This window comes from Schistocerca cancellata, chromosome 12, assembly GCF_023864275.1.
Source record: "Schistocerca cancellata isolate TAMUIC-IGC-003103 chromosome 12, iqSchCanc2.1, whole genome shotgun sequence".
In the NCBI taxonomy this organism is placed as follows: Eukaryota; Metazoa; Arthropoda; class Insecta; order Orthoptera; family Acrididae; genus Schistocerca; species Schistocerca cancellata.
Genome location: NC_064637.1, coordinates 20,117,426 through 20,141,902, shown reverse-complemented (window position 1 = coordinate 20,141,902; position 24,477 = coordinate 20,117,426). Strand labels below are relative to the sequence as shown.

Sequence of the window (24,477 nt, the reverse complement as noted above, 5' to 3'; positions counted from 1 at the left end):
ACAACCCAAGCACCACCCTTCACAGTGGGGTCACGCAATGCTGTTTTCGGACCTCGAGCCGACGGTCATCAATCTGACACCGCATTTGCCCACTAGCAGATGTCCGGCAGCACCTGCCACGTTACCACTGCCGGGTCAGCACCGTGCCGAGGCCTACCGAGGGGCCTCCAGTTAGAAAGATGCCGTTGCGGATTCACGCCATCAAGAAGATGCCCTCACAACGGATGCCAGGACACACCTCCTGCACCGTTTTTCGGCCGGTGTTCCCTCGCGATCTCGAGACGGTAGTCAGGGTGCGAGCAGCGACTCGGCATCGGCTACAGCAACGGTCGCCGCTCCGACAACGGTTCCGACACCTGTGCCGCCTCCTCACTGTCGATATGGTGCTCAGCCGTACGTGACAATGGTGTGGTGGTTTGGGGAGGAGGAGTGCTGTGTCTTCTGAACAAGACACAGCCAGGGAAAAGCACCACAGGCACAATGATGCGAGCTGGTACAAGTGCCACAGACACTCTCCACTCGTTTGAGTTTCACCAGCACCACAGGCGGCACTGAGGACGAAGACATCAAATTCGCCTCAGCCAATTGCCAGCCGAGTACAATCTGCCACTGACTGGACGACAACAGACGGAAGGCCACTCGGAAGATAGAAAAGCAGTTCTCGCCTACACGGTTATAGATCCTCGTCCAGAGCTGACTTAGACAGGGAACGCTGTCTAGTGAACTCTTAGAAGTCAACAGACAATTATTGTAAATTGCATTTGCTATGTACTGTGAAGTTTACTTACTATTATTTGCACTTAGCCATTGAGGGCCTTTTTTGTTATATTACAAGCAGTGTTGCAGACTCTATTATTCAACAAGTCACAAAGATAAGTAAACCTTTATAACTCACTTGTGTGACTGTTACAAACTGTTGGAGTGTTGTAGAAACTTCGTTGTCCTATCCTGTTACGTGACCATACGCCATAGCTGTGTAATAGTGGCAGAAAAAAATTGTCTTAGCAGTGTACTGCACCAGAAGCCATTTCACAAACTCACGAACTCGGCCTTCCGTAACGACAGTGTCAACTCGGCCTCCACAACAATAGCGTTGAGGTCTTTACAAAACCGGCAACAAGTGTTTACAAAAAAATTATTTTTTGTTTCCACTGCAGGGAGGCCTTTCAATGCACCACAGTAACAAATCTAATTTTCAAAACTTGAAAATTTATCGCTACTGACTATGCTTCCCCTACAGATTGTTGGAAATGTGAAAGAAATTTTGCTGCGTAATATCGATCTAATGTAGAACATTAATAACAACAAATTGTTGCTCGTTGTTTCTAGAACAATGCAGTACTTCACACACAGCAAGCATAACATTTAACTCATAAAAATGTAATAGAAAACACACACTTGACAACAGTAAACTTCACCCAAAATGTGTCATGTGCAAAACAAATTAGACAAAGAATTGTAACTTGCAGCAGCAACTCTATTGACACAAATACTAAAACAATTGTTTTTACAGTCTTAAGTTTAAACATTCACTTTATAAGGATGCAGTTAAAGAGTTTAGTGCTATTGCAAAACTAGTCTGTATGCCAACATTTGTAACACTATGTAATGTGACTTATGTTACAGTCCAGCATGCACATCTGAGTGGAAATTGCTGCATATATTCTTGCTTTCTGATTGATCATCTTAACTTAGTACTATGTTTCCAAATTTAGAAATTTCTCTGTAGAAAAGAAATAATGCCAGTTTTTGATTGTTTTCTTGAAATATCATCTATATTCTACAATGAAAGTAGTTTACTTTAAGACTAAAATCAAGTACACACTTCATATCCTGACGGTCAGGGAACTATTTAACATAACGCAATGCGTTCATTGTAGACTATGAATTAACAGTAAACTCACAATTACTAGGAGAATGAGGCACAAAATTATCGACCAAAACACTAAGATGTTGACAGTAAGAATCAGCTGTGAACTGTGGCACTCACTGTTACAATTATAGTGTGACATTTGAAAAAATAAAAAATAGCCACAAACAAATTTTAGAAATTTTGTCAAAAATAGGTCCGAATTTAAAAATGGTTTGATATACTTAAAAGCTAAATTTTCCTATGTTCAGGAATTTCTTGAAAGCAGGTTTTACTATATATGAGAATTGCCATGATGTTACACACTATTAAAACTAAACCCAATTAAACATAAATCAGAAGTTCTCCGCGGTAGACTGTTATTCTACCATGATGTGCAGGTCATGTTAATGCTAGGATGGTTTGTTAAGCAAGGCCACAATCAACTTCACCTATCCATATCCGACTATTATTACAATCAAATTTGAAGCACTGTTACCTGCTTGCAGAAAATAATAATGAATCTCCTTCCTGCAACTAAACAAACCAAAACAAAAATTGTGTTCTTGCAAGAAGGCAGACCCACTTTAATTCAGTATCATACCTGACTAAGTCAGTACTGTGTAGTAGTTGTGTGTTTTAGGTGTGTGTGTGTGTGTGTGTGTGTGTGTGTGTGTGTGTGTGTGTGTGTGTGTGTTTGTTTTGTCTATCTTTGACAAAGGGCTTGTTGGACAAAAGCTTATTTTGTGACAGTCTGTTCACTGTGCCTACCTACGACTCACGATCTCCGCTATATGGTTAGTAGCAACAATCGTTTTAATAATATTGTTAGCACTGTTACTCTGCCTCCAATGGCTTCTAAAGTAACAAACAAACAGTGACGTTACTTCCTTTCTCGCATAACTTTAAAACAATTACATACATAAAATCTTGCAACAATTGCAACCATGCAATACTTTTTTTGTCATATTGGCCACTGTAACATTCACAGCAAAATGAAAAGCTGTAAATTACGTAAGGGGCTTAATGAAATAATTGTTTTCTACTGCACGTGTTATGCATGAAGGAACGTTTTGTAGTAGCACGTCAAAAGTCAGAAATGAGGTAACTGATCAAAGTGAAGTAACAATAACAACAGCAACGTATTTATTGAAATATAAAGGAAGAAAGAAATGATACTTCACAAAATGAATATGACACTCACAATTGACTTGTTTTTGAGCCACAAATTAATCGCATACCGAGTGTGTAGAAATGTCATGTACTGCCTAAAACATGTTTATTAAAATATTGGGACAAAAAGTATACTGATGGGTAACTGAATTAGAGGTACCAGCCTTATCCCAACAACAGCAATACTTCAACTAGGTATGCAACCATGGTGCCATTACCCCTTGTATTTGCAGTCCAAGTGGAAATCACACGAGATTTCTGTACATTTGGTGATGATCAGACACATGAGAAATTTCTATTCTGATGCTGAGCATTGAGCTCTCAGTTGCCCACCATGAGACAAATTTACTATAAATACACTGACTAGGGTAAAATCACAACCACCAGGGGCAAGTCTTAATGTTAACAGCATCGCCTGACAGCAATAGCCTAGTTTAGATTATAAGAGCAAACAATTCAATGTTCAAAAGCAACAACAATATGTGAAATGATATTCCCATCAAAGCTATTACCTCACTGAGGAATACAGAGCCGAGTGCTCTACTAGCCCTGCATCATAGGGCGCACAGAAAAACGTGTGCACAACATATCTAATACATGCTCACACTATAAAAGACTGCTTCCTCGACTATGAAGTTACGGAACTGGTTAGTACACACAAATGACAAAGTGTAAGTCACTCAAAAAGTGAGAGATATTTAATATTAATAGCAACATTATTGTATGGCAAATACTTGTGAATGAGAAAAGAACACACTTTAATCTGTATGTCAACAATCTTCATAACACAACAGTATCACAACCTGTTGGTAGATCATGTGCATTTGTCTGTCCACCTACTTAAAATGTGTATATCTAAACAGGACATTACTTTAATCACTCTTGAATTACATGAAAGATATTTAATCACCTCTTCACAAAGTTTCTACATAGCCCCAAAAGTCAAATGAGTTTCATCATATTGAGCAAATGTAGTATATGCACGACTGTTCTTCACAAATTGTGGTTGCAATTGAACGGTTGTCTCTTCCAAAACATGTGTTTCACAGACTCCACGGCATGATGAATAATAATAATCGTGATAATACATGATAATAGTAAAAGATGGTGCTACATGCTATAGTGAATGCTTTCTTAACACATCTGAACATCACTGTAAATCAAAATCAGAAGAAATACGTTATTCTATTAAAGGATACAGCCCCGAGGTGCCTTAGCTTTATAATCCCAGCGCACTCCAGTTATGTCTTTGTAGAGCTGGTATTTGAGCCTGTGAACAAACAAATAATTGCAAGCAAGTGATCTAGGCTAATTACCTCAAGAAAATTTCAGTTACAGTTATTAATTTCCATTTAAGTTATTCTGAGAGAGATACTGTGTGTTAATTGTATGCAGGCTGATTGCAGAGGGTGTTGCAGGGAGTGGAGAAAGCGCACCCATCCCCACATAGATTGTCGCAGGGTAAGAAGCCAAGAGGGGGGAGGGGGGCAGCCTTGCCTATCTCCAGTACTTCACACTTTCGCAAAAGCCAAAAGCACGCATGGAGGTAAAGATGACTTAAATTTTTTTCACAGCCGAAGCTGAAATCACCTTATGTATTGACATATTCATAAAGATCCTAACTGCAATAGTTATATACACTTATACAACAGAAAGAGAATGAATCACTTACATTAGATGTAGTTATGCTTATGATTTCATTGATGGCAGATGTGGCCATATTATGATGATTTCATTGACAGCAATTTCGATGACACCAAGTGCCAATTATTTTTTGACTTTATCGGTGCTGAACAGCGGAACCTATTATTCTTCCTCTACTTCTGCCCTTTACTCCAAAATCCTTCTCGACCCTTGGCAGTAACTAACTGGAAGGAACTTTTCCTAAGAGCCCTCAAGTCCCCTGATGTGTTGTGCCCCCAATACGCCTTTCAATATTTTCCTATACCAATTCTATTGTGTTTAGACTGTGATTATAAGGTGTGACTGTATGACACTATGTCCTTGCTTTCAGCCAAGTCCATAACATACGACTTCTCAGGTGGCTTATTCTCACAAACTATAGTGTACAGCACATCTTTTCTCACACCTTCTCAAAGTTTGTCAAATTCATCTGGCCGTGATAGTGGTCCTCCGTCAATTTTGCACAGCATGGAAGTTACGCTTCCCTGACGAACTCATTCTTGGTTCTGCCAATTGCAAACTACAAGTCCTCTCAAAACATTGCTGATTATGACATCTGGACATGGAGAAGAAATAAAAACTTTGAGGTTCGCCGATGACATTGTAATTCTGTCAGACAGAGCAAGGACTTGGAAGAGCAGTTGAATGGAATCGATGGTGTCTTGAAGGGAGGATATATGATGAACATCAACAAAAGCAAAACAAGGATAATGGAATGTAGTCGAATTAAGTCGGGTGATGCTGAGGGAATTAGATTATGAAATGAGACACTTAAAGTAGTAAAGGAGTTTTGCTATTTGGGGAGCAAAATAACTGAGGATGGTCGAAGCAGAGAGGATGTAAAATGTAGACTGGCAATGGAAAGGAAAGTGTTTCTGAAGAGAAATTTGTTAACATCGAGTATAGATTTAAGTGTCAGGAAGTCATTTCTGAAAGTATTTGTATGGAGTGTAGCCATGTATGGAAGTGAAACATGGACGGTAAATAGTTTGGACAAGAAGAGAATAGAAGCTTTTGAAATGTGGTGCTACAGAAGAACGCTGAAGATTAGATGGGTAGATCACATAACTAATGAAGAAGTGTTGAATAGGATTGGGGAGAAGAGAAGTTTGTGGCACAACTTGACCAGAAGAAGGGATCGGTTGGTAGGATATGTTCTGAGGCATCAAGGGATCACCAATTTAGTAATGGAGGACAGCGTGGAGGGTAAAAATCGTAGGGGGAGGCCGAGAGATGAATACATTAAGCAGATTCAGAAGGATGTAGGTTGCAGTAGGTACTGGGAGATGAAGAAGCTTGCACAGGATAGAGTAGCATGGAGAGCTGCATCAAACCAGTCTCGGGACTGAAGACCACAACGACAATACCCTCTTCATCTAATTCCCAATTCGTATGCCAGCATTTACCTCACAGTAGATTACCATCAATCTACAATTCACCACTAAATTACTGTACTACTCTCTCATCTGTCATCTACTTCACTCTACGAACACATGTCCAACTGTGACCATTGTTCACAAAAAAATCTGAAAATTAACTGCAAAACATATACCTCCCAAACTGACAGCAAATATCTTGACAGATTAATAAAACAACAATATCATTCTGTGAGAGGTAATACAAATTAACAAGCTGTTTTAAAAATTTATGGCACATTAAAACTGTTCAGGTCCGAGACTCAAACACAGAACTTCTCCCACCTACTTCTATTCTCCTGCAGAGCGCAAAATTTATTTTGGAAATGAAGTGGCCCTCTGAACACACTTGTTTCACATACATTTTAGTTAGGGAAAATAATTTGCAGACTGTCACTGGAGGACGCAATAGATCACGTCTAACGGCGTGTGCCCACTTGCACCTACACACTGATTACTACAGTATTAGTAAGTATCCCCCCCCCCCCCCCCCTCGCTTCTTTAAAGAATTGAATGCCCCTATATTAAATGCCTTCAAACATTTGATTACTTTACAAATGTGTTAATGTGTTACATATTTGACATTAAGTACATAAGAGAAAAAAAAAGTTTAAAAATGGTTCGATATTATGTTTAAAGTCACCAAGTGCTCTGATTATCAAATATTGATTGAGTATAGCGTGAATAATTTGAACTCCACTTTAAGCAAAAGATAGAATTATAATGTAATAAATTAAACAATCTTTAGATGACTGTATTCTCATGACATCATTAGATAGTCAAGATTTTCAATCTACCAGACTTGTATCTCTTGGAGAGCATTTCTCCACAAGCCTTGTTTTTTCCATCTTCAACCCTATGTATGTAAACATCTGTATGTGTGTTGTAGTTTCAGATCCACTTGAGAATGACTAAACAAAAAAACTGCAAATGCTAGTGGACTAAGTAAGGTTCTACAAAGCAATTGGAGTGGCCTTTTCATTAAATAAGACTGAAATTGTTGTTAATCCTTCAGAAATATCCCTCATATCCCTAAGCAACCAATAAAAACACACATATATACACGCATCACGATATTATCCTAGTGCTACAGTGTAATCATGATTATGAGGTGTGTCAGTTTGAGTGGGTGAGAGGAATGAAGGGGAAGGAGGGAAGGGCGGCTCTTGGCTGGGAGGGAGGGGGTATAAACAAAAAAAAGATACGAATGTGGCACTGGTAAGCCTGCTTTGGCACAGGGGAAGTTGCTTGTGTCACACAGTGTACTGATTTCGGAGGCAAGGGATAGAACACGGGAAGATGGAGATTGCAGTGAGACCACAGTGTGAACTGAGAGGCCTTACGACAGGGGTGGATCACTTTACTCTGATGGGGACTGATGACCATAGATGTTGAGTCCCATAGTGCTCAGAGCCATTTGAACCATTTTACTCTGTTGAAAGACATTATCAGGACTCTTAACAAGAGTTTTAATCTTTTGTATGCCCTTGTTGATTGCTCAGTACCTCCGCTATACTGTGAGATTACCGTAACTCATTCCATTACTTTTCCCAATTTCCAACATTATATTAAGCAATTTGGGCTTAATCTTCACGTTTACACATTTATGTCCCAACACAGTCACCTTCGCAAGGAACACTTGTCTTCCAACAAAAGATCAGTTGGTTGACACTGACACGGTACAGTGTTTGATTTTGTTGACAGCCACAACCACACCTCTGATTGCACCACTTCATCCCTATCAACGTAAAATCCTCGAAGGTGATCTTTAAGCTTTAGAAATAGATGAAAATCAGATAGGGCCAAGTCAGGACTGTACAGAAGATTATCAATGACAGTGAATCCAAGGCTTCAGACTGTTGCAGCATTGTCATACTGAAGGAGAGGATGCTTCACGTGTGGACAAACTCTTCGAATTCGTGCTTTCAGTTTTCTGAGGGTCTGATAGTTGCATGATATAGTTAAATTACATACCAGCACACTACAATTTATAGCCCTCTAGCAGCAGAGATACACAACTTGCATCAGCGACTGAGTAATATGCATGGCAGGTAATACATCCACTGATTTTGAGAACAGAACAAAAAATTTTTGGAGGCATTACTTTTCAACACACTCATACGTATCACTGCTGGTCCTTCATGCTGTGTAAATTATTTTTATTGAATGCTGCTCTTCACAGAGTAAACTTCAAATTTACTAAAGTACTGATGTTATGCACTTAAAGAGGTATGTTGTGAGTGAATGAGAAAGCCAAAAATGAGCAGTGGACTAGGAACTGACAGCTAGAAGAAGATAGTAAACTAAGATTTAATGGAATGACTCCATAACTGCCAGCAACTGTCTATTCTTATTTTGTTCTCAGTATGATTACAAAAATGTTGCCGAAAGTTATTTTCAAGTACACTGGATATAAATTATGATACGGATCAAATATGTAATGGCATATATTGCCATGTTGGTGTCTTGCACTGTCTTTTTATATAAATCTGTGTCCTGAACCCAACATTTTGGAGAGTGAAATAGTTTATAGTATTAAGAGTAAATGAAATATTGGTAGCAAATGTGTGGAGAGTTGCAAAACTGACACTTCCTGGCAGATTAAAACTGTGTACCAGACCAAGACTCAAACTCAAGACTGAGGTACTGGTAGACTTTAAGCTGCAAGGACAAGTCACGAGTCATGCTTGGGTAGCTCAGGCAGTACAACACTTGCCTATGAAAGGCTAGGTCCTGAATCCGTGTCTTGGTCCAGTACGCAGTTTTAATCTGGCAGGAAAATTCTTATCATCGGACAATTTCCTTTCAGTGCACACTCCACTGCTAGTCGCACAACTTTTTAACAAACATTTAATAAACTATTGCTGATAAGATAAGGTTTTCACATTCAATAGATGCTGCCATTGAACATCTCACACTAGCCATTACTAATAACTCTAGTAACATCAATGTGGCTCTCTCTACACTAGAAGAAGTAATAACCAGCATAAAATTTTTGAAATAAAAAATGTCTAGTGGTTATGATAAAATATCAGCAGAGTTAATTAGTGTTCCAAGTTTAGTGACATACTAAGTTATTTGTCTAACTACTTGTCTACCACCAGAAAATTTACTGATTGGATGAGATATGCTTAAGTTTACCATCTGTATAACAAAGGAGATAAAACTTATGCAGTTTAACGTTTGCTAGCAGTCTCAAAAATTTAAGAAAAGTTGGTTTCTTAACCACCTAACCAGAAATAATGTATTGTGAAAGTCACAGTCTTGGTTTCTGAAGAGTTCCAACACTGAGAAGGTTATTTACTTAAACAGAAAGGATGTAATTAATTTGTTTGACAATAAATTACAGGTTACTGGTATATTCTGTGATCATACAGTGAGAGACGGCTTTATATTTGGACATATTCAAATTTGCAGGCAGTAGAAGTAAGAGGGTAAAAACATTTTTTTAACAGAAATGCAATACTGTTCCAGTATCCAGGTCAAGTAAAGAATTATAGTCCTACTGTGACAAAAGTTGACCTACAGGGAACTAAAGTGTTTTTAGGTATAGCTTGAAAGTGTTGTGGGCTGCTTGCAGGGCATATTTACAAACGTCTAGATACCACTTTGATACAGCTACAAATTTGCAGAGTAATTTTAAGTGTGCATTACATGAACAAATGTAAGCTTTGTTTTTTCGTCTTCAATCATATACATGTATACTTCTATCATATGTATAGCAGTTTCAGACCCACTTGAGAATGGCTTAGTAAGAAAGCTGAAAGTGGTTCTGGACTGAATAAAGTTCTACAAAGCAATTGGAGTCTCCTTTTCATTAATTCAACAAACTGTTGTGGATCACACAGAGACACTAATAATTTCAGTCTTATGTGGGTGGTTACTTTACCCATTCAATAATTTGTATCACTGTTCAAGTCTATTACTGTTGTAAAATTATCTGCCACTGTTTGCCATTAATGTAACGGTAGCAACTGTCCGATATTTGTTTTGAAAAACCAAGAGATCTCCTGAAGGATGTAACTGAATTTGAAAGTAAAAATAAAAATAAAACAAACAAATAAAGACATACATGACTGAATTCTCAAAGCATTTAGAGATCCTAAAAAAAGTTTTTAACTTCACCTTGAAAACTTACCGACATAACTGTAAATTGGCAGCGTCCTCAGCCGATGGCTGAAAATTTTTTAACGCTTCTATTTTGTTCTTCAGCATCTCTCTCTTATTTTCAAGTTCGTGATTCTTGTCTTTTAAAAGTTTCTGCAAAGAACAACATTATGGTATTTCTAGATATGTATGATTTAACAACCACTGATTTGACAAACATTATACTGCCACATGACAAACATTATACTGCCACATGACAAACATTATACTGCCACATGACAAACATTATATTACCACTTACAAATATGGAAACACTGCCAGAAATGCATCCTTGAACATAAATGCAGATGCCAGCCAAGCATGCTGGTTGTGCTGTTGTGAATGGCACCTGTTCAATATCCTAAATATGCTGCAAGTGCCAGTTATGGTCAAAACAGTGTTCTGTGTAGTTGTGACAGCGTTATGCTGGAGGTAAGTGACTTAGGATGTGGGCAGATGTTGGTGCTCGTATGGTGGGTGCTTCCATGAACATGTCATTCTCAATGGAGAGAAGTCTTCTGAAGTAAGAATGATTTCAGGTGTGCCGCAGGGGAGTGTCATAGGACCGTTGCTATTCACAATATACATAAATGACCTGGTGGATGACATCTGAAGTTCACTGAGGCTTTTTGCAGATGATGCTGTGGTGTATCTAGAGGTTGTAACAATGGAAAATTGTACTGAAATGCAGGAGGATCTGCAGCGAATTGACGCATGGTGCAGGGAATGGCAATTGAATCTCAATGTAGACAAGTGTAATGTGCTGCGAATACACAGAAAGATACATCCTTTATCATTTAGCTACAAAATAGCAGGTCAGCAACTGGAAGCAGTTAATACCATAAATTATCTGGGAGTACGCATTAGGAGTGATTTAAAATGGAATGATCATATAATGTTGATTGTCGGTAAAGCAGATGCCAGACTGAGATTCATTGGAAGAATCCTAAGGAAATGCAATTCGAAAACAAAGGAAGTAGGTTACAGTATGCTTGTTGGCCCACTGCTTGAATACTGCTCAGCAGTGTGGGATCCGTACCAGATAGGGTTGATAGAAGACATAGAGAAGATCCAACGGAGAGCAGCGCGCTTCGTTACAGGATCATTTAGTAATAGCAAAGCGTTGCGGAGATGATAGATAAACTCCAGTGGAAGACTCTGCAGGAGAGACGCTCAGTAGCTCGGTACGGGCTTTTGTCAAAGTTTCGAGAACATACCTTCACCGAAGAGTCAAGCAGTATATTGCTCCCTCCTACGTATATCTCGCGAAGAGATCTCCCTTCTATTCCAGTCTCTTATTGTTCGTGGAAAGAAGGATAGTCGGTATGCCTCTGTGTGGGCTCTCATCTCTCCGATTTTATCCTGATGGTCTCTTCGCGAGATATACGTAAAAGGGACCAATATACTGCTCGAGTCTTCGGTGAAGGTATGTTCTAGAAACTTACACAAAAGCCCGTACCGAGCTACTGAGTGTCTCTCCTGCAGTCTTCCACTGGAGTTTATCTATCATCTCCATAACGCTTTCACGATTACTAAATGATCCTGTAACTAAGCGCGCTGCTCTCCGTTGGATCTTCTCTATCTCTTCTATCAACCCTATCTGGTACGGATCCCACACTGCTGAGCAGTATTCAAGCAGTGGGCGAACAAGTGTACTGTAACCTACTTCCTTTGTTTTCGGATTGCATTTCCTTAGGATTCTTCCAATGAATCTCAGTCTGGCATCTGCTTTACCAGTGATTAATTTTATATGGTCATTCCATTTTAAATAACTCCTAATGCCTACTCCCAGATAATTTATGGTATTAACTGCTTCCAGCTGCTGACCTGCTATTTTGTAGCTAAATGATAAAGGATCTATCTTTCTGTGTATTCGCAGCACATTACACTTGTCTACATTGAGATTCAATTGCCATTCCCTGCACCATGCGTCAATTCGCTGCAGATCCTCCTGCATTTCAGTACAATTTTCCATTGTTACAACCTCTAGATACACCACAGCATCATCTGCAAAAAGCCTCAGTGAACTTCCGATGTCATCCACCAGGTCATTTATGTATATTGTGAATAGCAACGGTCCTATGACACTCCCCTGCGGCACACCTGAAATCACTCTTACTTCGGAAGACTTCTCTCCATTGAGAATGACGTTCTGCGTTCTGTTATCTAGGAACTCTTCAATCCAACACACAATTGGTCTGATAGTCCATATGCTCTTACTTTGTTCATTAAACGACTGTGGGGAACTGTATCGAACGCCTTGCAGAAGTCAAGAAACACGGCATCTACCTGTGAACCCGTGGTCTATGGTCCTCTGAGTCTCATGGACGAATAGTGCGAGCTGGGTTTCACACAATCATCTTTTTCAAAAACCATGCCGATTCCTACAGAGTAGATTTCTAGTCTCCAGAAAAGTCATTATCCTCGAACATAATATGTGTTCCAAAATTCTACAACTGATAGACGTTAGAGATATAGGTCTATAGTTCTGCACATCTGTTCGACGTCCCTTCTTGAAAACGGGGATGACCTGTGCCCTTTTGCAATCCTCTGGAATGCTACGGTCTTCTAGAGACCTACGGTACACCACTGCAAGAAGGGAGGCAAGTTCCTTCACGTACTCTGTGTAAAATCAAACTGGTATCCCATCAGGTCCAACAGCCTTTCCTCTTTAGAGCGGTTTTAATTGTTTCTCTATCCCTCTGTCGTCTATTTCGATATCTACCATTTTGTCACCTGTGTGACAATCTACAGAAGGAACTACAGTGCAGTCTTCCTCTGCACTTATGTTACCTGTGAAAAGAGAAATGTAAAGAAATTTTAAAACCTGTGTACAGCAGATCAGTACATGTCATACCCTGTTCTAGCCAAATTTGCGACTTCCCCTGAAGATTGTAGAATGAAGGCTTTCACGACCGGTTGACATGGCTGTTGATGTACTTTCTGGGATGTGAGGTCGTGGTCCAAGAACTTTTCTGCTCCATACGTTTCGTCCAGGACTGCGCTGGACTTCCTCAGAGGCACTGCTCCGCTGAGTAAGTCCAGCGCAGTCCTGGACGAAACGTAAGGAGCAGAAAAATTCTTGGACCACGACCTCACATCCCGGAAAGTATATCAACAGCTTCCACTGAAGAAATGATTTCCACGAACCTCCTCAACATACCGTGAGATTCCTGCAGGTGATGCTATGCCAACCTACAGCACCATCACCATATTAAATAACTTATCACTTGAAGTCTTTAATAGAGTAAAATATTTCAGGTTTTCTAGAAGCAAAATTAAGTCAACTTTCTTTCAATCTCTGAGCTTCATCTTCAGAGAGAGCCCCTACAAAAATCTGTAATCGGGAAAGTCTTGTCACATCTGTGTAGACACGAGAGCAGTCAATGAGTTCACGACACTGAAACCCTATCCCCTATTAACAATCAATGACACTCTGGATAAGCTCGGCAAAAGCAAATTATTCACCAGCTTAGGTAAGCAATCTGTTTACCGTCAGCTAACAAAAGCTATGAAATATTGGTAGTGAACAGCCTTTGTTGTGCCCTTCGGGGACTATGAATACATAAGGATGTCGTTTGGCCCCCAAAATGCTCATGTCGTGTTTCAATGATTTACTTTTACAAGGTTAAACCCGACAATGTGTCTATTGTAGTACCTGGTGATATAATAGTCTTTTTGAGTACAATGACAGAGCATGCAGTGTGACTAAGAAACTTCCTAACTTGTATAAGTACTGGTAATCTAAAGTTGATTTCAAAAAATGATAGTCTTACAATTGCAAGCGTGCTGTCTAGGGAACATAACTGAGTCAGATGGTATACAACTAGACCCACAATTAACATACACAGCAAATGATTTTCCAGCACTGAAAAATGTTAAAAAACTGCAATTGTTTCTTGGTGTAGCCTATTACCACTGAAATTTCATGGAGAACTATACAGTCACCATGAAAAATCTCACAAAATTACTAGTGAAGAGAACTCACTTTGTCTGGGCAGCAAAGTTGGAGAGTATAATTTTAAAATTAAAAAATTCTTACACATTTGCCTCTCTTGGCAAATCCAAATTTTGAGCAAATTTTTATTTTGTCGTATGATGCTAGTAACTTTGCTTCATGTTGCGTATGGAGTTAAATACAATACAGTGAAAAAAAAAAAAAAAAAAAAAAAAAAAATATTCATTATGCATTAGGTTCTCTGAATCGAATTCAGTAAAGGAACTTCAGACACTTAATTGGCAGTCATTACTTTAAGTATAACCTATATGGGCACCAACTGGTTGATTGGTTGGTTGACTGGCTGGCTGGAGGATTAAAGGGACCAAACTGCAAGATCATCAGTCCCCTTATCCTCGACAGATGGGTCTCTATGCTGTAGATCATATATAGTCTACCACACAAAACCCGAGGGAAGAAAAACCCAATGTCCACGAAACATCAACAAGGGCGAGATAAGGGACAAAAGAAAGAAAGGGAGACACAGGGAAAGAGGCAGGCAAGATGTCCCACCTAAGAAGCAGCTGGAAGCCCCAAAAGAAGATTGTAATGAGGGAATGTACAGCTCCCAACACCCACTACTTACCACATGTACCCCACTAAACAATTGCTTAGGAAATACTAAGAACACAAACAGGGCAAGAGAAGTGCAGAGACACAAAAGAGAAACAAGTCTAACAGACCATGCGAGAAGGGGGGAAGAACAGTAAATGAGCAGGTAGGGTGAGGACCGGACCGGTCAAGAGTTCGAGTCTCGGTCCAACACACAGTTTTTATCTGCCAGGAAGTTTCATATCAGCGCACACTCCACTGCAGAGTAAAAATTTCATTCTGGGAACATCCACTACGCTGTGGCAAAGCCATGTCTCTGCAATATTTTTTCTACCAGGAGTGCTGGTTCTGCAAGTCTTGCAGGGGAGCTTCTGTGAAGTTTGGAAGGTAGGAGACGAGGTACTGACAGAAGTGAAGCTGTGAGGACGGGGCGTGAGTATTGCTTGGGTGGCTCAGTTGGTGGAGCACTTGCCCACTGATGTGTACATAGTTCCGCGTAGTCAGCACGCTCGTCCGTCTCTGCACTAAGAGATGGCGCTGTCTTAGAGACGGACCAAATTCTGCTTGCGCTGATCCACGTATTAATATGTAATGCAGCCAATGAGATTGCTGCTAACGTAGAATCTTTTCTCCTCGCAGATCACACTCACACAGTAATACATGAACGCTCGAGGTATTATAACGGTGACCAGTCTGCACCAGTCTATAGTCAAGTTTCAGTCTGCGCCTAATAAGATTACCATATTCCTGTACATAGCCATGAAGATAAATGACTAGACACTTTGTCAAGTATCAGAGATATGTGAGAATAAGATTAACGTACCATGACCAAAGGAACTTCAGATTGTCAATTGTAAACAGCATCCAGAATCAAGCTACGTAATGTCTATGCTTTTTATTATTTTAATAAATGTGTGTGAAAATTAATCAAGTTCTGTTTAAAGTTGGTCACCGTCAATCTGCTACTCCAAGCGTGCAAGTGGCATTTCTATCGTCTGACCTAACGGCAGAATATAAACACGCCACGATAAGACCACCAGACGTATTGCTCACACTCGCCTACTTCGTTAGAGCGACAAGTGAAATAATCTGATGGTGTGTGTACCGAAGGTCTTACAGTACGCACACCACACCCACTAAAGGCAAAGGTCCCGAGTTCGAGTCTCCGTCCAGCACACAGTTTTAATCTGTGAGGAAGTTTCATAACAAGCTGTTGTTCGCGCATAATCCACAATGGCAGGACCTGTTATCAGGACTAGTTCTAAAGGCTCCTGTGCAGGTCAAACCATACAGTGGTGTATCAGATCCAGTATCCGCAATGCTGAGAGTGATGTGAACAATATGCCAGACTCCCATAATCAAGACGGGACTGTATCACAGCTTTGTAAAGCTGCAGAACGGTAGTGCAATTTGCACCCCAGCTGCTATTATTCAGGCAGCGAAGTGTATTAAGGTGCAGCCAGCACTTTGCCTTAAGTTGGAAAAGATGGAGAATTTCGTCAACCAAGAATCGAAGACCACTCCTAAAAGTGATAAGTCTCCACCGCATTGAGTAGCAGGTCTGCAAGCAAAGTTCTGGTTATGGGTGAATGGTACAACATAGACAGAAGTGCATGATGTGGCTCTTGGCAGTTGAAAACCAAAAATCATGTGAGAGGACCCATGCCTGTGCCTCTCATATGGCACCTGGCAGTCAACGCTTGGCGACACGCACACTAGAGGAGCAATAGTAGAGGCCAAAGTTGTCAGCATACAAGGGTGGTGACACAGAGGACCCCACAGCTGTTGCTAGTCCATTGATGGCTACTAGAGAGAGAGAGAGAGAGAGAGAGAGAGAGAGAGAGAGAGAGAGAGACGCAATACAGAACCCTGCAGGACCCAGTTTCTCTTCGATATTGGGGGTAATGTCGGAAGCACCAACTCAAACCCAGAACATACAGCATGACAGGAAGTTCTGTATAAAAATTGGGAGCAGACCTCAGAGACCTCACTTACGTGTGTGTGTGTGTGTGTGTGTGTTTTTGAGGTTTACGGGCACTAAACAGCGTGGTCATCAGGGCTCAACCCCACTTGTTTAAGGTAGCAAGGATGTGGTGTCGCCAGGTGGTGTCATAAGCCTTTGGCAGGTCGACAATGACGGCTATAAGGTGTTGACGTTGGGCAAAAGCTGCTCAGATGGCAGGCTCCAGGTAAACCAGATTATCAGTAGTGGAATGGCTGTGGTGAAAAACCACCTCGGGATGGAGCCTGAATACTCCGAGACCCAAGGAGCCAACACAGTAACCAGCTCACCATGCACTGAAGCAACTTACAGAAAACATTGGTGAGACTTATTGGGTGATAACTTTCCATCTTTAGAGGGTGTTCACCTGGTTTCAGCACTGGGACAATAATTCTTTCTCACCACTGTGATGGAGATTTGCCCTCAATCCAGATGCAATTAAAAATGGGAAGGATATGATGCTGACAATCCACTGACAGTTCCTGATCATAGCCCTGGGGCTATATCAGGGCAGTAAGCTATGACAGTGACTAATTCCGAATTCCCACTGACTGAAGGATGCATTATATGGCTGAAAGTGGGTAGTAGTAAATGATAATTGCTTTCACTCCACCTGGTGTTTTAGAACGCAAAAGGCAGGCTGATAGTTCTCAGGTGCTGAGGCTCGAGCATAATACAGAGCAAAATGTTTGGCGACAACATCTAGGTCAGTGTAGATAGTGCAATTCGAGGTAATACAAGCTACACCCGTAGGTTTCAGTACCTGCAGAGATGTCAGATCTCAGTCCAAACCTGTGAAGGAGAGGTATATGGTCTGATAACTGAAATGTATCATTCCCAACATTCTTGCTTCTGTTGTTTTATTAGGTGGCGGACCCAGGTATGGAGCTGCTTAAAGGCAATGATGTGCTCCGTTGATGGGTGCCGCTTATGATGTTGGAGAGTCCGCCTATGATCTCTAATGGCCTCAGGTTTCTTATGACCACCAAGGTACTGTCTTCCATCAGGGTGGACTAAGGAACAGGGGATTGCTAGCTCAGCTGCTGAAAGAATGTCTGTAGTTGTATTCTTTTAGCACTGTTGAGAGTCCATCTGGGCAAGTGTCCAGGGGAGTGATGCTGAGGGAGGGACAGGAAGATCGGGAAGTGGACACTACCACACAGGTCATCGTGGACTCTGCTGGATGTATGGGAGAAGACAAGGGCTGCAAACGGAAGGGTAGAAGAATTGGTTTGTAAAACTTTTGTCCTTTATCCGTGACATCTATTTGTTGTAGAATCTTAGAACATACTCCGAGCTCAAAAGTACTGAGGTATTGTGAACAGAGTCACCACCTCCACACCAACCAGTACCGATTCCCAAAACATTGATCATGTGACACCCAACTTGCACTTTCCTCACACGACATACTGAAATCCAGGGATCCAGGCAATTAGGTAGATGCATTATTTCTCTATTTCCGAGTGGTATTTGATGATGTACCACACATACATTTATTATCGAAAGAATGATTGCGTGGAGTATAAAACAAAATTTGTGACTGGTTTGAGGATTCCTTGGTAGGGAGGTCACAGTATGCTATCTTGAGTGGAGAGGTTATCTGAGGAAGCAAAGTGTACAGTAGGGAACTGTTTTAGGACCCTTTCTGTTTGTAGTTTATGTTAGTAACCTCAAAAACCATGTTAATAGTAACCTCAGAGTTATTGCAGATGATGTGGATGCCTGTAATGAAATACTGTCTGAAAAAATCTGCACAAACCTTCAGTCATGTGTTGATAAGATTTCAAAGAAGCGCAAAGAACGGGAAGTTGCTTTAAATGTTCAGAAGCGTAAAATTGTGCACTTCACACAGAAAAGTAGTACAATATGCCCACAATATCAATGATTCAGTATTCAAATTGGTTAATACATGCAAATACTTGGATGTAACACTTTGTAGAGGTATGGAATGGAACAGTCACATAGGCTCAGTTGTAGGTAAAGCAGCCGGCAAACTTTGGTTTGAACAGCCAGGGTAAATACTTCTAACATACAGGTACTGGTTTCTGTAATTATGCCTCCAGCTCATTTATTTTTGAATGCCCCTTATATACAACATCTGACCACGCCTTCCATATGTTTCACTTTTTTTTTGTGGGGCAGTGAACTGCAGCACTTACGTACTGCTCCGTAGGGATCACAAGGTCAAGATTGGATTGATTAAAGTGGGCAAAGAGGTGTCTTAAACAGTCATTTTTGCTGCGCTCCATATGTGATAGAAATGGCAGGATGTATATATGGACAAGGAAGAAAATTCCCGGATTTTTCCCGGTAAAAAATAAACTTTCTCCCAGGTGAAAATACACTTTTTCCACGTTAAGTGACAGTATACTTTTCCTCAAAACTGTAAAGCTTAACCAAACGAAGGAATGATATGGTTTTATACACCGGCGTAGTATTTCCTGGCACTGTAGGAAACGAAATTCAGGGGAAAAAACACGTTTTGGAAAGATGTCTGATGTGCAGCAACATGAACACTGTATACATTTGTGTTACAAAAGTATAAATTTGAATTCCACCGAACATCGCATGTTACTTTCTGAAGCATTGAAATCTAGATTGTGATGTGCTCTTGTAAGCCAGTCACAGCTCACGTCACGTGATCTCGCCAGCCGATGACAGCGGACATTCAGAGCACAGGACACGTGATGTAGTAAACCAATAGGAACATCACTGTTAAGTAGAGCGAACACACAAATAAGAAACATTAATGGTTTAAATTAATATACATAGTGTTAATACAAGAAAATTAAAGCTTTCACATATTAGTCTCAAAGATTAAAAAGCTGCACGAGAAGCTAAGCTTTCACATATAATGTTGATCTTTTTTTGTGCATGTTATACTTTAAGATACATTACACAAATGTGCCAGTAAATTTTTTAACAATGAGAAAAATGTCTCATCTTCTGGGCTCAAAATTATTCTAAATGGTCGTTCTCAAAGAGTTTACTTTTTAAATGAGAGCTCAACGGTTTGTGATTTCAGAAATTCACTGTACATTCTCACACATAGACCATCTTGCGTAAAAGGAAATTTATTTTGAAAATAACGCTTTTCAAACAATCACTCGCAATATTTTCTGTGACCTGTTAGAAATAGGTTCATTTTAGCAGTTGCCAGAGAGCACCCGACAACTGGCATCACCACGTTTGTGCAGCTACGATGACTCAGGAAGCCCGGAAGTTCGTATGTGTAAAACATTAAAAGATCTTACATTATGTCATAAAAGGAACAAGACATTAGAGGATACTCCAAGAACATTGGAATTTCATGAACCATACTAAAATGCATAATTTGGCTTAAAGTGCACATTCACATGTCCTGATACGGATGTAAATTTTCTTGGAGTACCAATACTGTATTATCTCATGTTTGGCTCTTTACGAGGTGCATTCAAGTTCTAAGGCCTCCGATTTTTTTTCTCCGGACTGGAAAGAGATAGAAACAAGTGCATTGTTTTAGTTGGTTGGTTGTTTGAGGTGAAAGGGACCAAACAGCGAGGTCATCAGTCCCTTGTTTCAAATAGACTCCATGCTGCTAACGGGACATCTCAGAAAAGGCAGAACAATAAAACGGAAAAAGGGGAAACGTAAAAGGGCAGTCACGTTGTCATTAGTAAAAACAAACGAGGGAAGTTGGCAAGAGAACGAACCCAACACTATGCTGAAGCAGCATAGGCAAGACCACCTGTGACTTAAAAGGGACAACCGCTATAATGCAGAAAGTACGGATGGGAATAGAAAAACTAACCAAGCCTTAAAAAGAAGGGGTAAAAACAGAGTAAAAGGGAAAGAAAAGAGGATTCCAGGCAGGGAGGTGAATCGGGAATCTCTGAACACCGCCTACAGTGGGAGACACCCAAACACTCACCGCCCTGCCCCAACACCAGAGGGAGATTAAAAACTTTAAAACTGAGAATAAAAACCACTCTCCCGGAGGAAACCTAGAACCAGAGAGACCATCCGGGAATCGTCAGCCAACATCAAAGGTAAAGTGTGGGGGAGTCTGTACTTCGCACGCAGAGCCAAAAGAAGGGGGCATTCAACCAAAATGTGGGCCACTGACTGGAAGGCTCCACAACCACATAGCGGGGGTGGCTCATCACGCAAAAGGAAACCATGGGTCAGCCTGGTATGGCCAATGCGGAGACGACACAGTGTGGTCGAGTCCTTGCGGGAGAGGCGAAAGGAAGAACGCCATGGGCCTGGATTCACCTTAATGGCACGAAGTTTATTAGACAGTGGAGTAGCCTCCCAAGAACTGGCCCATGACTGTGCAAAGTGGGATTTGATGTGAAGCCGTAAATCCGCTGCAGGAGGGGTTACAGAAAACGGGGGGTAAGTAACTGCTCCCCCAGCCAAACGATCAGCGAGCTCATTACCCGGGATACCCACATGGCCCGGGACCCATAGGAAGTCAATGGAACAAGCAGCACGGTGAAGATCAGCGAGATGGTCATGGATGGCAGAGACCAAGGGATGGCGCGAAAAACACTGGTCAATAGCAAGAAGGCCACTCATCGAGTCCGTACATAACAAAACGCGGTTGTGTTGGGATTGTTTAATAAAGGTAAGGGCCCGGGATATGGCCATCAATTCCGCGGTAAACACCCCACATGAGGGTGGCAGCAGATGATTTTCCGTTCCAACAAAGGACGTGAAGGCATACCCAACATGATCAGCAGATTTAGAGCCATCAGTGTAAAAAACAGCAGCATCCCGAAACTCCCATAAAATTTGGCGGAAAAAGGAACGGAACACCACCGGGGAGATGGAATCTTTCGGACCGCGGCAGAGATCCATCCGAATTCGAGGCCGAGGAACCAACCAAGGAGAGGTGGAGGGGAGGGAGCGAGGAAGACAGGACAAAGAAGGAAGCCGAAAATCACGGTTAAGAGACGCAAGGCGCAGCCCAACCGGTAAACCCGCCCGAGGGCGGGAGTCAGGCGGGCGACGTCCATGGTCTGGAAATAGGATAGAATAGGAAGGATGAGCGGGAGAAGAACGGATAGTAAGGGCATAAGACACCAGAAGCTGGGACCGCCGAACAGAAAGGGGGGGATCCCAGCTTCAACCAGGAGACTATCAACAGGGCTAGTAGGGAAGGCACCGGTGGCCAAACGGATACCACGATGGTGGACCGGATCCAGCACGTGCAGCGTGGAAGGAGCAGCTGAACCATAAACTTGACAACCATAGTCCAAACGTGACAGAACTAGAGCACGATAAAGACGGAGGAGGAGGGAACGGTCCGCACCCCAAGAGGAGTGGGCAAGGAAGCGAAGGACATTGAGTTTACGGAAACATCCTACCTTCAGGAGTCTGATATGGGGCAGCCAAGTGAGCTTGTTGTCAAAAAGAAGACCCAGGAAACGAAACTGTGGAACAACAGGCAATTGTTGTGCAGCAAGATAGAGCTCTGGATCAGGGTGGACCGTAGTACGGCGACATAAGTGGACCACCCGCGATTTTAAAGGAGAGAATTGAAACCCGTGTGAGTGGGTCCATGCAGAGGCACGCCGTATAGCCACCTGGAGCTGCCGTTCTGCAGATGCCATCGAGGAGGAACTAACCCAAATGCAGAAATCATCCACATACAGGGCAGGAGCGACCAAGGGACCGACAGAGGCCACAAGTCCATCGATAGCAATGAGGAAAAGAAGGACACTCAAGACAGAACCCTGTGGGATGCCCGTCTCCTGGGTCCGTGGAGAACTAAAAGCAGTACCAACTCGTACTCTGAATGACCGATGGATCAGGAACTGGCGGATAAAAATCGGGAGTGGGCCCCGAAGACCCCACTGATGAAGGGTTAGTAAGATGTGATGGCGCCAGGCCGTGTCATAGGCCTTGCGAAGGTCAAAAAACACTGCAACCAAATGGCGGCGCTGGGAAAAAGCCTGCCGGACTGCAGATTCCAAGTGGAGTAAATGATCGATTGGAGATCGTCCCTCTCTAAAGCCACACTGGTATGGGGACAATAGATCCCGAGATTCGAGGACCCAAGTGAGCCGACGGGCTACCAGCCGTTCAAGTAACTTACAGCCAACATTGGTCAAACTAATTGGCCGATAGCTGTCAACAGATAGGGGGTTCTGACCAGGCTTAAGGACAGGAACCACAATGCTATCCCTCCACTGAGAAGGGAAGTCACCCTGGAGCCAGATACGGTTAAACACCCGAAGAAGATGGTGCCGTTGTGGAGCACTGAGATGTTGAAGCAGCTGGTTATGAATGGAATCGGGACCAGGGGCCGTATCATGAGAAGAAGATAGAGCAGAAAGAAATTCCCATTCAGTGAAAGGTTCGTTGTAAGATTCTGACGCACAAGTGGTGAAACATAAGGCGACAGCTTCAGCCTGCTGTTTTTGATGAAGGAAAGCAGCTGGATAGGAGGCCGACGCCGATGCCATGGCAAAATGGGTCGCAAGATGTTCTGCGAGAACTAATGGGTCCGTACAAATGCCATCTGGGAGGTGAAGGCCTGGGAGGGTGGACTGCCGATGGCAACCTTGGAGAGAGCGAAGTGTAGCCCATACCCGCGACAGAGGGACAGTGGAACCACGGGAAGAAACGAATCGTTCCCAACATATCCGCTTGCTCTGTTTGATTAAATAACGGGCTTTAGCGCGAAGGCGCTTAAAGGTAGAAAGGCTGGCTACAGATGGGTGCCTCTTGAAGTGTTGCAAAGCTCGACGGCGATCACGGATGGCAATGGCAATGGCCGTACTCCACCACGGGACTGGCCGACGACGAAATTGGCCAGATGAGCACGGGACAGCAAGGGTAGCCACGCGAACAATCGCGTCAGACACGTCACGTACGACGTCATCAATACAACCCAACAAAGAGGGAGAAAACTCGATCTGTGCAGTGTATAGAGGCCAATCGGCGCGGTGGAAAGACCAACGAGGTAACCCATCCATCGGGGAGCGGGAAGGGAGCGTGATAATCAACGGGAAATGGTCACTATCACAAAGGTCGTCGTGTGGCGACCAGTGTAATGAAGGGAGGAGAGAGGGAGAAGAAAGAGAAAGATCAATGGCAGAAAAGGTACCAGGACCAGCACTGAAATGAGTAGGGGAGCCATCATTAAGAAGGCACAGGTCGTGGTCTGCAATAAATTGGTCGATAAGAAGACCTCGTCTAGATGGAAAGGCACTGCCCCACAAAGGATGATGAGCATTAAAATCCCCAAGGAGGAGGAAGGGAGGAGGGAGTTGCTGAAGAAGGGCAGTTAAGGTAACAGGTGTAAGAGTCCTGTCAGGAGGGAGATAAAGATTGCATACTGTGACTGCAGAGTCTAAGTGGACCCTAACAGCAACCGCTTCCAATGTAGTTTGGAGAGGAATCCACGTGCTAGCAATGTCTGTACGGACCAACGTACAAACGCCACCAGAAGCCCGCAAGGGTCCGACCCGATTGCGACAGAAAACACGGAACCCACGGAGGGTCGGTGAGTGAGCATCAGTAAAATGAGATTCCTGGAGAACCACACAAGCTGCTGAGTAGGACGAGAGAAGGGATTTCAATTCCGGAAGGTGACGATAATAGCCATTACAATTCCATTGGAGAACCACAGAACGATGGTTTAAATGAGGGCTGAACACGCTGAATCCAG

General features: G+C 42.2%; 1 protein-coding gene across 1 annotated transcript in view; it reads right to left on the bottom strand.

The window, feature by feature from the left end:
- Positions 1-24,477, bottom strand: part of LOC126109582 (uncharacterized) — an 88,866-nt gene that overhangs the window by 9,124 nt on the left and 55,265 nt on the right. Inside the window, exons 4-5 of the mRNA XM_049914616.1 lie at positions 10,259-10,380; positions 4,222-4,292 (exon numbers count right to left, since the gene is read on the bottom strand). Of these exons, the coding sequence (XP_049770573.1) occupies positions 4,222-4,292; positions 10,259-10,380 (193 nt within the window). The remainder of the gene's footprint in view (positions 1-4,221; positions 4,293-10,258; positions 10,381-24,477) is intronic.